This window comes from Dreissena polymorpha, chromosome 8 (genome assembly GCF_020536995.1).
Source record: "Dreissena polymorpha isolate Duluth1 chromosome 8, UMN_Dpol_1.0, whole genome shotgun sequence".
Taxonomy (NCBI): Eukaryota; Metazoa; Mollusca; class Bivalvia; order Myida; family Dreissenidae; genus Dreissena; species Dreissena polymorpha.
Window position 1 is genome coordinate 27,406,731 of NC_068362.1, and position 14,924 is coordinate 27,421,654.

At 36.5% G+C, this 14,924-nt stretch overlaps 1 protein-coding gene across 1 annotated transcript in view; it reads left to right on the top strand.

Moving 5' to 3' along the window:
- Window positions 1-279: 279 nt before the first annotated feature.
- LOC127840403 (SCY1-like protein 2) overlaps window positions 280-14,924 on the top strand; it is a 34,899-nt gene continuing 20,254 nt past the window's right edge. Inside the window, exons 1-5 of the mRNA XM_052368816.1 lie at window positions 280-300; window positions 2,755-2,895; window positions 8,049-8,264; window positions 13,286-13,402; window positions 14,313-14,441. Coding sequence (XP_052224776.1) covers window positions 280-300; window positions 2,755-2,895; window positions 8,049-8,264; window positions 13,286-13,402; window positions 14,313-14,441 — 624 coding nt within the window. The remainder of the gene's footprint in view (window positions 301-2,754; window positions 2,896-8,048; window positions 8,265-13,285; window positions 13,403-14,312; window positions 14,442-14,924) is intronic.

Sequence of the window (14,924 nt, forward strand, 5' to 3'; positions counted from 1 at the left end):
GCTCTTGTTTTAAATGTTATTCTTGATTTTTTACTGGAGCTTTTAAGATCCAATGTTTACATTTATCAATATAAAGCATTTAATGACAAACTTCAAAATATGCCAAAATCTGTGAAAAGGTCACTTTAAGACATATACAATGATCAGTTCACTTATTCACACTCTCCCTGTGTGAATGTTTGTGACTGAGGTTTAGCTTATTTTGAGTGCACTTAGTTGAACTAGGTGCGCATACCTTCTACAATATCATTTACCTAACAAGTGCAATACTATGGTTCAATGGTAGGCAAGAATGGCCAGGTACATTATTTTCTGAAAAATCCCCATACGAGTTATGTAGCCATGCCAGAGTGTAAACAAGAAATATCTTTAAAAAAGATATACGGCGTTGATTGTGGTTGGTTAAAGGTAAAGAGTTTAATGAATGAAATCAAAGATAGCATATGTCTTTGTCTATGCAGTTCTTAGCTGCATTTCACGCAGTACGGGATGTTACGTGTAGTTTTCGCGTTTTATTTTACATTATTACATATTTCTGATCGTATATCTATAAATACAAAAAAGAAGAAGGGAAGTGAAATTAAAACGTGTTAGTCAACCGGCCACACACTAAGTATCCGCGCGTTCTTCAGACAAACCTGTTTAGTTGTTTGTCGGGCATTGCTATTTAATTTGATTATTTACAGTATCGGAAATCACCTCGCTCATGCTTAATACATTGGTCAATATGGTGGAATAATTCTTGTTAAATTAATCAAAAATAATATGTATCATGGTTTTGTTGAAAACATATTAAGAATCTATTATTGAGATACCATAATTATATCGGCGAATATCTTCATTTAACATCTAAATAAAATTCCAGTTCACCTAGTTCACGCTATACCGGCTATATTATATGAAGATCCCTGTTCTGACCGCGAACTGACCCTGATTCATTGCGGCTTGGAATGCAATGCTTTAAAGTGAGGTTGCGATTCCACCGCTGGAACCACGGCTTGTTTAAAACTTCATACATTGACATGTTTGTTCAATTTCGAAAACAATTAAAATGGTTTGGCCAAAACTTATACATGTATCAGGATATCGAAAAACGATACTTTCATGAACTTAAATATACTAGTACACAGACAGGAATATGGAAGTAATTACTAAATATGAGAACATAGCCTTTAAGTGCAAATGCTTTGGTGCTGGTAATCCTCTGAAAATATAAGGTGCACTCACAAACTGTATTGATGTGAACAGTTGAGTGTAAAACTGTTCCATCTATCATGCCTTTTCATAAGAGATAAAATTATTTCATTCTGAACACGCAGTAAAACAGTGTTAAATAGACGCGTTAACGTTTCAAATGGACTAAATGAAGTGTATTCATCTGTGTCTAGCCACGGGCATTTTTATGAATGGGATTAAAGGTCACCTAAGGTCAAAAGTGACCTTAAACAGCTAACGCCCAACAATAACAGTCTGTGCAGGCTATGAAACTTCCTGTGCCCATCTGTAGACTTTGAATAGTTCATGTAAATAGGAAAAATGAGTTTGCTTAAAAAGTTCTGAAGGCTCTCTAAACATGTAAGGGGTTGTATGCTAGTGTTCATTTCTATTCACGCTGTGTGTGTTATACTAAAATATATACTATGCCTGGCTAGATACTTAAAGCAAGGAAATGAAAATAAATGTTCGACACATTCCGGTAAAGTGAGAGATTAGTGTACAGAAAATTAAGGTTTTAAACATAATTTCATTTTCATTGTAATAGAAGAAAACTAATTGCAGAGGTCTAACCATTTTCAATCATGTGGTGATTATCAAGTCAAATATCCATTTAATGATTCAAGGTTTCTATACTGTTGCAGTCTGCACAGGCTAAAAAGGATTGACCCTTTATGTCTCATATGGATTTTCGTTTAGAAGAGAATCCATTTAATGAAACAAACAATTCCAAATATCCCTGATAAGCCTGTGCGAACTGCAAAAGGTAAATATGGGACAACACTTCATACATGTATTAAAGCCACACACCTTGAAATGAAAGTAAATTTAAGTATAAATAAGAAACTTATTTTATGTATGCCAATTAGAATATATCTTGTGGTTACAAGGTAGAAATCCGTCTTTTTGCGCTTTAAAACTTAAAAATAATCGCGTTTGTTGGACGGATATGTCTAGAAATCCTCCTTTCGGTTTTAAAAGCGGTACCGTTTAAAAAATAATTAATTACTTGCCAACTAGGCTATAGATTTAATTTTATCTATGCCAATTAGAATATATCTTGTGGTTACAAGGTAGAAATCCGTCTTTTTTACCGCTTTAAAGCTAACAAATACTCACGTTTGTCGAAATGGACATATATGTATAGAAATCCTACTATCGGTTTTAAAATTTGAAAAAATAATAAATAACTTCCTAACTAGGCTTAAGATTTAATTTTATCTATGCCACTTAGAATATATCTGGTGGTTACAATGTAGAAATCCGTCTTTTTTGCGCTTTAAAACTTTAAAATAATCGCGTTTATCCAAATGCTCGTATATGTATAGAACTCCTACTTTCGATTTTAAAATTAAAAAAATAAAATAAATTACTTCCTAACTAGGCTATAGTTTTAATTATTATTATGCACACTTTCAAATTGCTTCTAAATGTATTGATTAACATGTATTTAATTTCAAGGTGTGTGGCTTTAAGGCCTATTATTCCAAATTGAGGCCCATGTGAATGTTCACAGCAGTGGTTGCTCCAACATTTCAGATCACTGAGGCACTGTCGTACCTCCATCTCTCGGAGCAGTTGGTCCATCGCAACGTGTGCCCACAGTGCGTACTGATCACTAAAACTGGAAACTGGAAACTTGTCGGCCTCGGGTTTGCAGAGAAAGTGGTGGACAGCAAGGTAATAACACTCGAGACTGTACATACTTTTTAGGTTATAATTTGTGGAATAAGTTGTTAATGAGACTTATTCACAGATGTTTGCATTATTTTAATTGTTTGTCATTAACTGCTTCAGATTGATAATAATCAATATCAGAACCAAAGAGCTTCAGTATAAAACAAGAATATGATTTAAGAAAGACAAAAAAGACAACAAAAAACAGTTGAACCCACCTGGTCTCTAACCTCTGATATTTGGATAAATATGTACAAGCTTAATCATTTGGCTATTAAGGCTGTTCCCAGGCGAAATAAAGGCCATATGACCATGGTATACCATGGCTAAACCATGGCCGACCATGGTCATATGACCATGGTTTACCATGGAAGACCACGTTTTGTTAAATGGCATCACAGTCTTTGGCCATGGTCATGGTGACCATGGCCAAATACCATGGTTGACCATGGCCAAATACCATGGTTGACCATGGTCAAAGACCATGGTGCCATTTAACACGTGGTTGGCCATGGTCTACCATGGTCATATGACCATGGTCTACCATGGTAGACTATAGTCATATGGCCATCCTTTTGTAAAATGGCACCACTGTCTTAAGTAGTTATGGTTTTGACGGAAAAAGGCTGATGATAACTGCTGGAATTTATGCAGGAATTACCTGGAGAATTCCAGGAAAAGGGTCAGGCTTGATAGTTCTGTTGTTTTTTTTCCAAAACTATAAATAAAAGGCAGTTTGACATTAATAATAAACTTTTTGGCATTGAACACTTGTGTGGAAAGGCTCTTACTCTAACTGATGTGTACAGGGCCATTGAATTACTGAAAGAACTTAAAGATAACATTCAACATTGTTATAAAATCATTAGCATTGCAGACATTTCATTGGCATGTTGGCAATCAGTTGATGAGTATGAAATTATTGGTTATGCTTCTGATTCTGTTGATGACAAAAACATTCATAAAGCAGAGGAAACAGTGATACAATGTAGCAAAAGTTGGAAAACATAAGTGAACACAGTGCCAAAGAAGTTGAAATGGAACCAATGGCTGATCAGTTTAGCCGGTAATTTATTAAAGACTTACATTTCCAAATATAAAATAAACCATGTTGCTTCATTCAGCTTGCCTGTTTCAACTTCCTGTGCACACAATATTCCTCCATTGTAAAAACAGCAATGCAATGTCCATGTTTGTGTTCTTAATATCATCTTAAACTGTTTTTGAAATAAGATGTCCCGAAAACTTTCTTAAACTGTTCTTTTAATTCTTTAAAAAATTAATGCATATTTTATGTAAATGAACATTAAACACCATGGGCACACTAAAATGAAAATAAAAGTAACTTTGCCGATCATGGTCCATGTTTTTTGTGACCATGTCCAAACATGGTCTGTCTTTTGTCACCATTGCCTAACATGGTTAACCGTGGTCACGATTGCTGACCATGGTCTATGTTTTTTGCTCACCTGAGCACAATGTGCTTATGGTGAGCTTATTGTCCGACCTTCATGAAACTTTGTCAGAACATTTGTCCCAATAATACCTCCACCGAGTTCGAAACTGGGTCATGCTGGGTCAAAAACTAGGTCACTAGGTCAAAAAAAGAAAAACCTTGTGAACACTGTAGAAGTCACATTTGATGCCCAATCTTCATGTAACTTTGTCAAAATGTTTGTCTTGATGATATGTTGGTTGAGTTAAAAAATGGTTTCGGTCCATTGAAAAACATGGCCGCCAGGGGGCGGGGCAGTATTCCTTATATGGCTATAGAGAAACCTTGTGAACACTCTAGAAGTCACAATTTTTGCCCAATCATCATGAAACTTGGTCAAAACATTGGTTTTATTGATATCTCGGACGAGTTCGAAAATGGTCCAGATCAGTTAAAAATCATGGCTGCCAGGGGGGGGGGGGCATTTTTCTCTTTATTTATATAGTGAAAACATGTGATCCCTCTAGAAGTCACATTTTTGGTCCAATCTTCATGAAATTTGGTCAGAACATTTTTTACTGGATACGACGGTTGAGTTTGAAAATGATTTGGATCGGTAAAAAAACATGGCCGCCAGAGGGCAGGGCAGTTTTGCTTATATGGCTAAAGTTATTAACCTTGTTAACACTCTAGGAGTCACATTTATTTTCCAATCTTCATGAAACTAATTGGTCTGAACATTTGTTTTTATGATAGCTAGGCTGAGTTTGAAAATAGTTTTGGTCTGTTGAAAAATATGGCCGCCAGGGGGCGGGGCAGCTTTTCTTATATAGCTATAGTGAAACCTTGTTAACACTCTAGAAATAACATTTATAGCCCAATCTTCATGGAACTTGGTCCAAAGATTTGTTGTATTGATAGCTTGGCTGTGTTCGAAAATGTTTACGGTTTGTTGAAAAACATGGCCGCCAGGGTAGCGGCAGTTTTCATAATATGACTATATTAAAACCACGTTAACACTTTAGTTGTAATGCGGATGTTGGTGCACAATGATGATGATGATGATGATGATGATAATGATGATGATTATGATTATACTGGTAATGGATTCAGAAACATTAACCACAACCCAAATATCTAATTATAATTATTGCATTACTCAAATTAATTATTGCCATTACTTATGATTGTTATCTATATCTATGCAGAAATTTAACATAGTGGTAAGTCAAGGTCACCGAGGCTAATAATAGATTTTTTCATCACACTTTTGTTACAGTTTCTAATAGCACCTTCAATATTTTTTCTGATCTCTTACATATTGGCATGTAGGTACCTTGCATGGACCTCTACCTTTCTATGAGGTCACTGGGGTCAAGATCAAGGTCACAGAGGCTAATAATAGATTTTTCTGTCACAGTTTTGTTACAGTTTCTCAGCACCTTCAATATTTTTCCGATCTCTTACATATTTGGCATGTAGGTACCATGCATGTACCTCTACCTTTTCATGAGGTTTGAGGTTACTGGGGTCAAGGTCACCGAGGCTAATAATGTATTTTTCCGTCACAATTTTGTTACAGTTTCTCATAGCACCTTCAATATTTTTCCAATCTCTTACATATTTGGCATGTAGGTACTTTTCATGGACCTCTACCTTTTGATGAGGTTTGAGGTCACTGGGGTTAAGGTCAACGAGGCTAAAAATAGATTTTTCTGTCACAATTTTGTTACAGTTTCTCATAGCGCCTTCATTATTTTTACCGTTCTCTTACATATTTGGCATGTAGGTACCTTGCATGGACCTCTACCTTTCGATGAGGTTTGAGGTCACTGGGGTCAAGGTCACCGAGGCTAAAAATATATTTTTCTGTCACAATTTTGTTACAGTTTCTCATAGCGCCTTCAATATTTTACTGATCTCTTACATATTTGGCATGTAGGTACCTTGCACGGACCTCTACCTTTTGATGAGGTTTGAGATCACTGGGGTCAAGGTCACCAAGGCTAATAATAGATTTTTTTAAGGTGGTTATTAACACATTGATTGACAAAGCGCATCATCGGGGAGCATCCATCAGTTTTACTGATATTCTTGTTACTTTTACTATGAGTCTTCTTCATTGTTGTTATTTTGCACCCAGATGTATGGGGGTTTAGTTTTTATTGAATCTGTGACAAAAAATTGGAGCATTTTCTTCTTTACATTAAATTTAAGCTATATTTCTGAAACTTAATTTTTACAGACTTGTCTATTTGAAGCTTGTTCCAAAAAGTGGATTGCATATCACATCTTAAATTATAATAATCAATACTGATCGGACATACAATTGATTAAATTGCATTTGTAATGACTTTCTGAAGACAAATAAAATGATGGAATGCAAATTAACAGAAGGCAAGACAAATGTCTGGGAGTTAATACATTTATTACTGTAGAAGAAACTGGACATAAATCCTTGCACCCATGTACCTTTGGAGTAGTAATCGACATATAGTCTTGTCAGAAAGAATATTAATCAAAAGTAATATTGACTTCTCACAGGCATCCAAAAAAGTGCATAGCAAAAATGATGTCTTAACTCCTTTCCCACTAAGAAAGAAAGAGAAAATGGCTTTTGCAATCAGCAGTTTTAAGCTGTTTGCTGCTCATCGGTAACTTAGGGTTTGAAATGAAGCCTTTATAACTTGAATCCAGTAAGAGGGCTTTAACTAAATTCAACTTTCTATGGGACTACAAATGCGTCAAAATACGTATCTGAGTGGTAAAGGATTACTTGCAGAAAAAGCACATACCCAAACACCCACCTAACCATGGACAGACCCACATACCCAAACACCCACCTAACCATGGACAGACCGACACACCCAAACACCCACCTAACCATGGACAGACCCACATACCCAAACACCCACCTAACCATGGACAGACCCACATACCCAAACACCCACCTAACCATGGACAGACCCACATACCCAAACACCCACCTAACCATGGACAGACCCACATACCCAAACACCCACCTAACCATGGACAGACCCACATACCCAAACACCCACCTAACCATGGACAGACCCACATACCCAAACACCCACCTAACCATGGACAGACCCACATACCCAAACACCCACCTAACCATGGACAGACCCACATACCCAAACACCCACCTAACCATGGACAGACCCACATACCCAAACACCCACCTAACCATGGACAGATCCACATACCCAAACACCCACCTAACCATGGACAGACCCACATACCAAAACACCCACCTAACCATGGACAGACAGTGCAACTGCTAACATTTAAACCATTTATGCATAGCGTCTAGAAAAAAGGCCTTTGCAAACAGTGTAGACCCAGAAGAGACGCCGCATGATGTGGCGTCTCATCTGGGTCTGCGCTGTTTGCTTATATGAATTTCTGTAAGAAATATTCTAAATAAAGAAATAAATATACTAGACATCCCTAATTTTGGAAATAAATTGATCCAATTTAGAAGGATGGGAAAGTCCACTAGGCATAAATGGGTTAATGTCCAGCTTAGGAGGCATACACATAGCAGACTTTGAATCTGTAAAGCTTTAGTTCCCTAAGGGATAAATTTAAATATTTATGAATATCAAAACCAACATGTATGCAACAGAAAAGTAAAACAAAAACAAGAAACATAGGTATTGCCCTGGTATACATGTACATGATGTACTGGTATTTTCAGGAAAAGTTTCCATGCCAACCATGGACCACAAAGGCCTCAAAGCTTGCTCAACCCGACCTGAACTTCATGGCACCCGAAGTTCAAGTTGAAAAGAAGTTCAGCGTGATAAGCGACATTTTCTCGCTTGGCATGACAGTTTGCTGCATTTTCAACCATGGGATGCCGCTGATTAATGCTGAATACAACCCCCAAGTGTACATGAAGCAGCTTGACCATGTGAGAGTTTCAATTTGTGCTAATTATTGTCTTTTGGTCCTAAATATGATGTTTTCATACACTGATCCAAGCAGTATGAAATAAAATAAATAATTAAGTTATGGTAAGTTTACCCTGTTGTAAGTCCTGAAGTAAACTGTTATCGTGACTTTATCAGGTCTCAAGGTCGGAATCTTTACTGTCATATGCCTGAAAATAATCATGCTGTCGTAAAAAGGTTCAAACCTATCGCAAGACATTTCAAGAAATACTGTCATAATTATAATTAGTAATATAATAATTTTAACTCAGTTTATCATGAAGCATTCTATGTAGGTGGGTGACAGTTGAAAATGCAAGACATTTATGTTATTGGCAGTGTTGACTGGTTTGTTTTTCACTAGATACAGACAGTTAATACATTTTATCAGATATTGCCAGATGAAGACACTATTTTATTTCTGAATGAAGCTGAATAACCAAATTAGTGGCGTTCTGAGAAAACTGGGCTTAATGCATGTGCGTAAAGTGTCATCCCAGATTAGCCTGTGCAGTTCACATTGGCTAACCAGGGACGACACTTTCCGCCTAAACTTTTTTATCGGTAAGGAGGAACTTCCTTGAAACTAAAAATACCATAAAAGCGGAAAGCGTCGTCCCTGATTAGCCTGTGCGGACTGCAGAGGCTAATCTGTGGCGACACTTTACGCACATGCATTAAGCCCAGTTTTCTCAGAACACGACTCAAATGATGTTAGATCCTGGCCATACATGTTCTTAATGTGTTACTCCATCCATTTGTTCGCCTGTCCTATCACAGTCAATCTTTTGCTTTGAATTTGTGTGAGTGTTGCTCCAAGATGGCTGAAACTTTTCAAACATATTAACCCATTTATGCCTAATGGACTCTCCCATCCTTCTAAATTGGATCAATTTATTTCAAAAATTAGGGATGTCTAGTATATTTATTTCTATATTTAGAAGATTTGTTACAGAAATTCCTTTAAGCAAACAGCGCAGACCCTGATGAGAAGCCGCATCATGCGGTTGCGGTGTCTCATCTGGGTCTACGCTGTTTGCCAAGGCCTTTTCCTAGACTCTAGGCATAAATGGGTAAACCAGCATGAGATACTGCTCATCTCTATATTTTGGTTCAGATTTGTTTGCAACATTTTTGTCAGGCCTTAAAAAAGAATTGCTTCTGGCGGGCTGCAACTGTACAAACATAATAACCACTGTATAAACATGAACACCATAATTTGTTGGTTCAGTTTTTTCAAGGTAAGTGCTGTCTTTAGACAAATAGGACTGAGAGAGCATGTGTTTTCTGCGAGCATATTTCTATTTAATTAATTGGAGACTGTCATTACGTTTCTTTTAAAAACAGTGGAGTTTATTAGCTTCATCTTTTGGTAGATCTGTAGGTAGGTGGGTCGGTCCAGCTGAGACCTTTTGGTTTTGCACAACATCTTGGGAATGCTTTGACCTACCATAATGCAATGTTTTTAGATGATTATACTTGGACTAAAAGGAAGATGTTGATTGATTTTGAATTCAACAGGTTGAAGGTCAATTTCACACAGGGCTTCTCACAGCAAGTGCACTTGGCAGGATACGTTGAGAATGCTTTGACCTTAGATCATGCAAATTGGTATCGAGGTTAATTCTGAGATATGGAAGATGTCTATTGATTTTGAGGTCACCAGGTTAATGGTCAAGGTCACATGAGTATACAAATTGTTTTTAGCTTACCTGAGCACAACGTGCTCATGGTGAGCTTTTGTGATCGCCTTTTGCACGTCGTCCGTTGTCCGCCGTGCGTTGTGCAACGTCAACATTTGCCTTGTTCACTCTCTAGAGGCCACATTTATCGTCCAATCTTCCTGAAATTTAGTCAGAAGATTGGTTTCAATGTTATCTTGGATGAGTTCAAAAATGGTTATGTTTGCTTGAAAAACATGGCTGCCAAGGGGCGGGGCATTATTCCTTATATGGCTGTAGTAAAATCTTGTTAACACTCTAGAGGCCACATTTATTGTCTGATCTATATGAAACTTGGTCAGAATATTCATCATAACAATATCTTGGACAAGTTCAAAATTGATGCTGGTTGGTTGAAAAACATGGCCGCCCGGGGGCGGGCATTTTTCTTTATATGGCTATAGTAAAACCTTGTTAACACTCTAGAGGCCACATTTATTTTCCGATCTTCGTGAAACTTGGTCAGAAGATTTGTCCCAATAATATCTTGTTATCTCAGTTGAGCGACTTTGGGCCTTTCAGTCCCTCTTGTTCTAAATAATATCTTAATAATGTTTTTATAAAAAATCATCTAAACTGGTATGCTGGTAACATGAGAAGAAGGAATTACTTTTTTGTTTATTTTAAGGTCAACAGCTAAAGGTCATTTGAACTTGTTACAGGAAATTTGATTCCACACATTTTGATAACACATTGTGATCATTAAGTTGTTCTGGTGGCTACTTAATTGGTTGAAAAATTAGATGCTGAGGAAGATTGAGGTCATAAGGTGAAATGTCTATTGTCAAGGCCACAGGGGCTTATATAATAAAATTCTTTTCTGCATTATATCTGGAAAATTCTTAGTATCATAAAATTATAAATTAGTATGCTGGTAATAAGTCTTGACTAAGGACGACCCAAAATGCTTTTCAAATATAGAGATATAAGGTCATGATCAAAGGGTTGACTTTGCTTGCAAGTTTTACACACATTTCTTACTTGGATAGCTTATGCTGTTGGAATTACTGCTCATCAGGGAAATACATTAGAAAAGCCTATGAGGGAAATAATTACCTCCTGATTTATTGAACATAAGTGAATTTTAGTGTCTGAATTCGCTTTTTCAATTACATCAAAGGCATCATCAGTGTTGATGTGTACAGGCACAATTAAAACTTTCCAAATCTTAAAAATTTTACCAGTTTTAACCATTATAATTTTACTTATTTTAGTACAAGGTGAGCAATCAGTCTTTGTCCATTTTCAACTTTGTTCATCTTCACCTTTGAGCACTAGAGGCTAGCATAAGAGGCTAGAGTTCTTGTTGGTTTAAGTTCTTATTTTGACAATATATAACCCAAGTTTGCATTTAGGTCACACGTGATCATAAGCTAGGTTGCCTGAGGTCGATTTTGGAAAAAATATGTTGCCACTCTTCAAGCCACATTTATGATTACATCTAAATGAAAATGGGTCAGAATGTTCATCTTGGCAATATCTAGGCCAACCCTTTGCATGCTGGGTAATTTGTCTTCTGCTAAAATGTCGTCTGCTGAATTTCTAAAATTAGCATTTTCTTTGATTTTTTTCAAAGAATTCTATCAGAATAGCAAACAGTTTGGATCCTGATGAGACGCCACGTTCTGTGGGGTCTCATCTGGATCCAAACTGTTTGCAAAGGCCTTCAAAATTCGGTTCCCGCACTGAAAGGGTTAAATTGGGGCTATAATGAGTCAACTCTAAATGCTTTATTTGACACTAAGTGAAACTTGTAGTCATGTTATATCTAGTCCATCAAAGTCTCAATATATATCTAGCCCAAGAAAATACAAGAAAATGGTAGCCTGTGTTTGGATTTTTATTTTAATGCATCGCACTCCTTCGGAGGCAGTATTAACAATGCACCTTAACCTCCAATATTTGTAGAATACTGTCCTGAAATCCTTGTCATTAAACAAATGTTAAGATAGTGCTTCAACGACACATCACTGCCTGAGAAATAATTGCTTTTTCCCCACCAAAAAAAAAACCAATGGCATCATTAGCGGACATTGGATTGTTTTACAGCAACTTCCCCTTAACCATCCCATGGGATTGTGGGAAGATTTACAAAAGTCAAATGTTGAAATAAAGCTGTGAAATTAAAAACAACACTTTTAAGAGGGAAACATATGACCTTACATGAATTATTATTGCAAAATCTTTAGATTTCTGGTGCTAAAGATACAATTGTGAGCAATTATGTGAACTGATTTTTACCACAGGCACTACTTTTCTGGTGTTATTTTAATGCTCTATTAAATTTAGCAAGATATCACTTGACATATCTTGCTGAGGAAACATGTTAATTAGTGTTGTTTTTATTTGTCACGTTGTGCTCAGGTGAGCTAAAAAACAATTGAATGCATTTCTTAATTAAATCTTCAATCAGGAATCTCCACGTCTTTAACCATGTCAAGTTAAGCCGCTGATAAGATTTAAATATGCAGATAATTGACTGGCAGAATATTGCTTACTTATTTTCTTTCATATTATGAAGATTTTTGTTCCAAATGCCCTGTCCTGTTACCATGCCTACGGTTTCTTTGTAATTCATCTCCAATGTTTATGTTCTTAGGCAGGATCAGGGGGGAATCACAGGGATTATGCATGGAATAATTGTTTCTGAATTAGGCGATGTCTGCAGGACTAAACCAGTCATTTATGAGAAAGAATTGACTCTTTTGGCGATGCATGTGAACAACCTATTAATATGGGGGGAAAGCAGTGACATGGCTGTAATTACCACATTGGGATAGGGAGGTTGTGGGTTTGATCCCTTTACTGAAAGTTGTTCTTCCTTTAGATAATTTTTTATGTGAAAACTTTGTTAGCAGCCTGCCTGCATTCAGCCTACCAGGTTCCTGTCACTATGTGACTGTCGTCAATATGCATTGATTTATGCATGAGCTACATATTTGCATACCACTTTAGATCCCAGTGCAATACATAAAATGATAAGTTGTCCTACAGTTTGTATTCCTTTAAAATGAGACTTTATGGAAAAAAAAGAAAGTTGAAAGTGGGCTACAACTAAGAATTTCTTAATATTTTTACTTTTAAGGTCTTTCCTCACCAACAATGAGAAATCATGTCAATTAATTTTGTTTACAGAAATGGTTTTCTCAGGTCTGCAAATTGATGTTTCCTGTCCTTTCATCAGTCTTAGTCTTAAAAAAAGAAAAGAGAGACAACTAAGATGTTTGTAAAAATGTTTTTATAAATAATATTACTGAAGCCCTCATTACCATGTGTTTCAGTTAACTCAGCAGTTTGGAGAAGTTGCCCATCGCATGCCCCTGGCACTGGTAGAACCTGTAGAGAAGATGATCAACAAGGATACCAGATACCGACCCACTGCTCAGCTCTTCTCACTTGTAGGTTACAATGCACCAACACTTAAGTGATATTGTCTAAATTGGTTATTGGTTGTGATCATTTATACGTTTCCATGATTGGCTGATACGCATCAGTTTCACTGATATTCTTGTTATTACATTGTATCAGTTTATATATTCCTCATTAACAATGCTAAGGCTGTATTTTTGTTCTAGTACAATTATTTCAATGATGGCCAGCTCTTGTGATCAATATGTGTTTGTTTTCAGTTTTTTATGCCCCCGGATCGAAAGATGGGGGGTATATTGTTTTTGGCCTGTCTGTCATTGTATGTGTGTGTGTGTGTGTGTGTGTCCAAAATCTTTAACCAAAACTTTAACCTTGGTCATAACTTTTGCAATATTGAAGATAGCAACTTGATATTTTGCATGCATGTGTATCTCATGGAGCTGCACATTTTGAGTGGTGAAAGGTCAAGGTCATCCTTCAAGGTCAAAGGTCAAAAAAACTAATTAAAAACTTTAACCAAAACTTTAACCTTCTTCATAACTTTTGCAATTTATTGAAGATAGCTACTTGATATTTGGCATGCATGTGTATCTCATGGAGCTGCAAATTTTGAGTCAAGGTCAAGGTCATCCTTCAAGGTCAAAGGTAAAATTTATGGCTTCAAAGCGGCGCAATAGGGGGCATTTTGTTTCTGACAAACACATCTCTTGTTTTTCATGCGTCTGCAGTTTCTATGATTCACACTGTTAGATAATGGAAGCATTTCCCTGATTCATGTGTTGTTTCAGTACAAGTATATTTATGTTCCATTTGATTCCATGATCAAACTTAATTTTCAGTTGAAGTATTTTAAAACAATTTGTTTTCATGATCCAATTTTTGTTTTATTTGAAGAATTTACATGATCCATTGGTTTCCTCAATCCAATGTTTGTTTCAGTTGAAGTATTTTCATGACCCGGTGGTGTCGTGTTTACAGCGACTGGACAACTTGGACTTGCTGGAGACCCAGCAACAGAGGGCCGAGGTGTACACAAACTTGATACAAGTCATCCCAGACATACACAAGGCACGTCTTACAAGTATAAAGAAAACCTCACAAAAAAGAAAATGTATCTTTTAGTTCTAAAGCCCAATCATTCAGATAAGAAACCATCATATTAAATCATGATAAATTCAGCTTTTATTAATCTTTTACAACCTGTTAATTTCATAGATACTTATATCCTTCATGTCTGCCTCTGGCTGATCTTGTATACCAGTGTAATGTACAAAAAATTATTGTTCCCTACCTGTTTCACCGGAGGGGACTTATGGTTTGCGCTCCGTGAATCCGTGAGTCTATGAATCTGTCACATTTTTCTGGATCCTGCGATAGCTTTAAAAGTTCTTCATATTTTTTCATGAAACTTGAAACATGGATAGATGGCAATATATACATTATGCACGTCATTTCATTTTCTTCCTATGTCAAATATTCAGGTTGCAATGGAAACAAATAAAAAATAAATTCTGACAATGGTGGAGCCGGTAGGGGACATATATTGCTTGG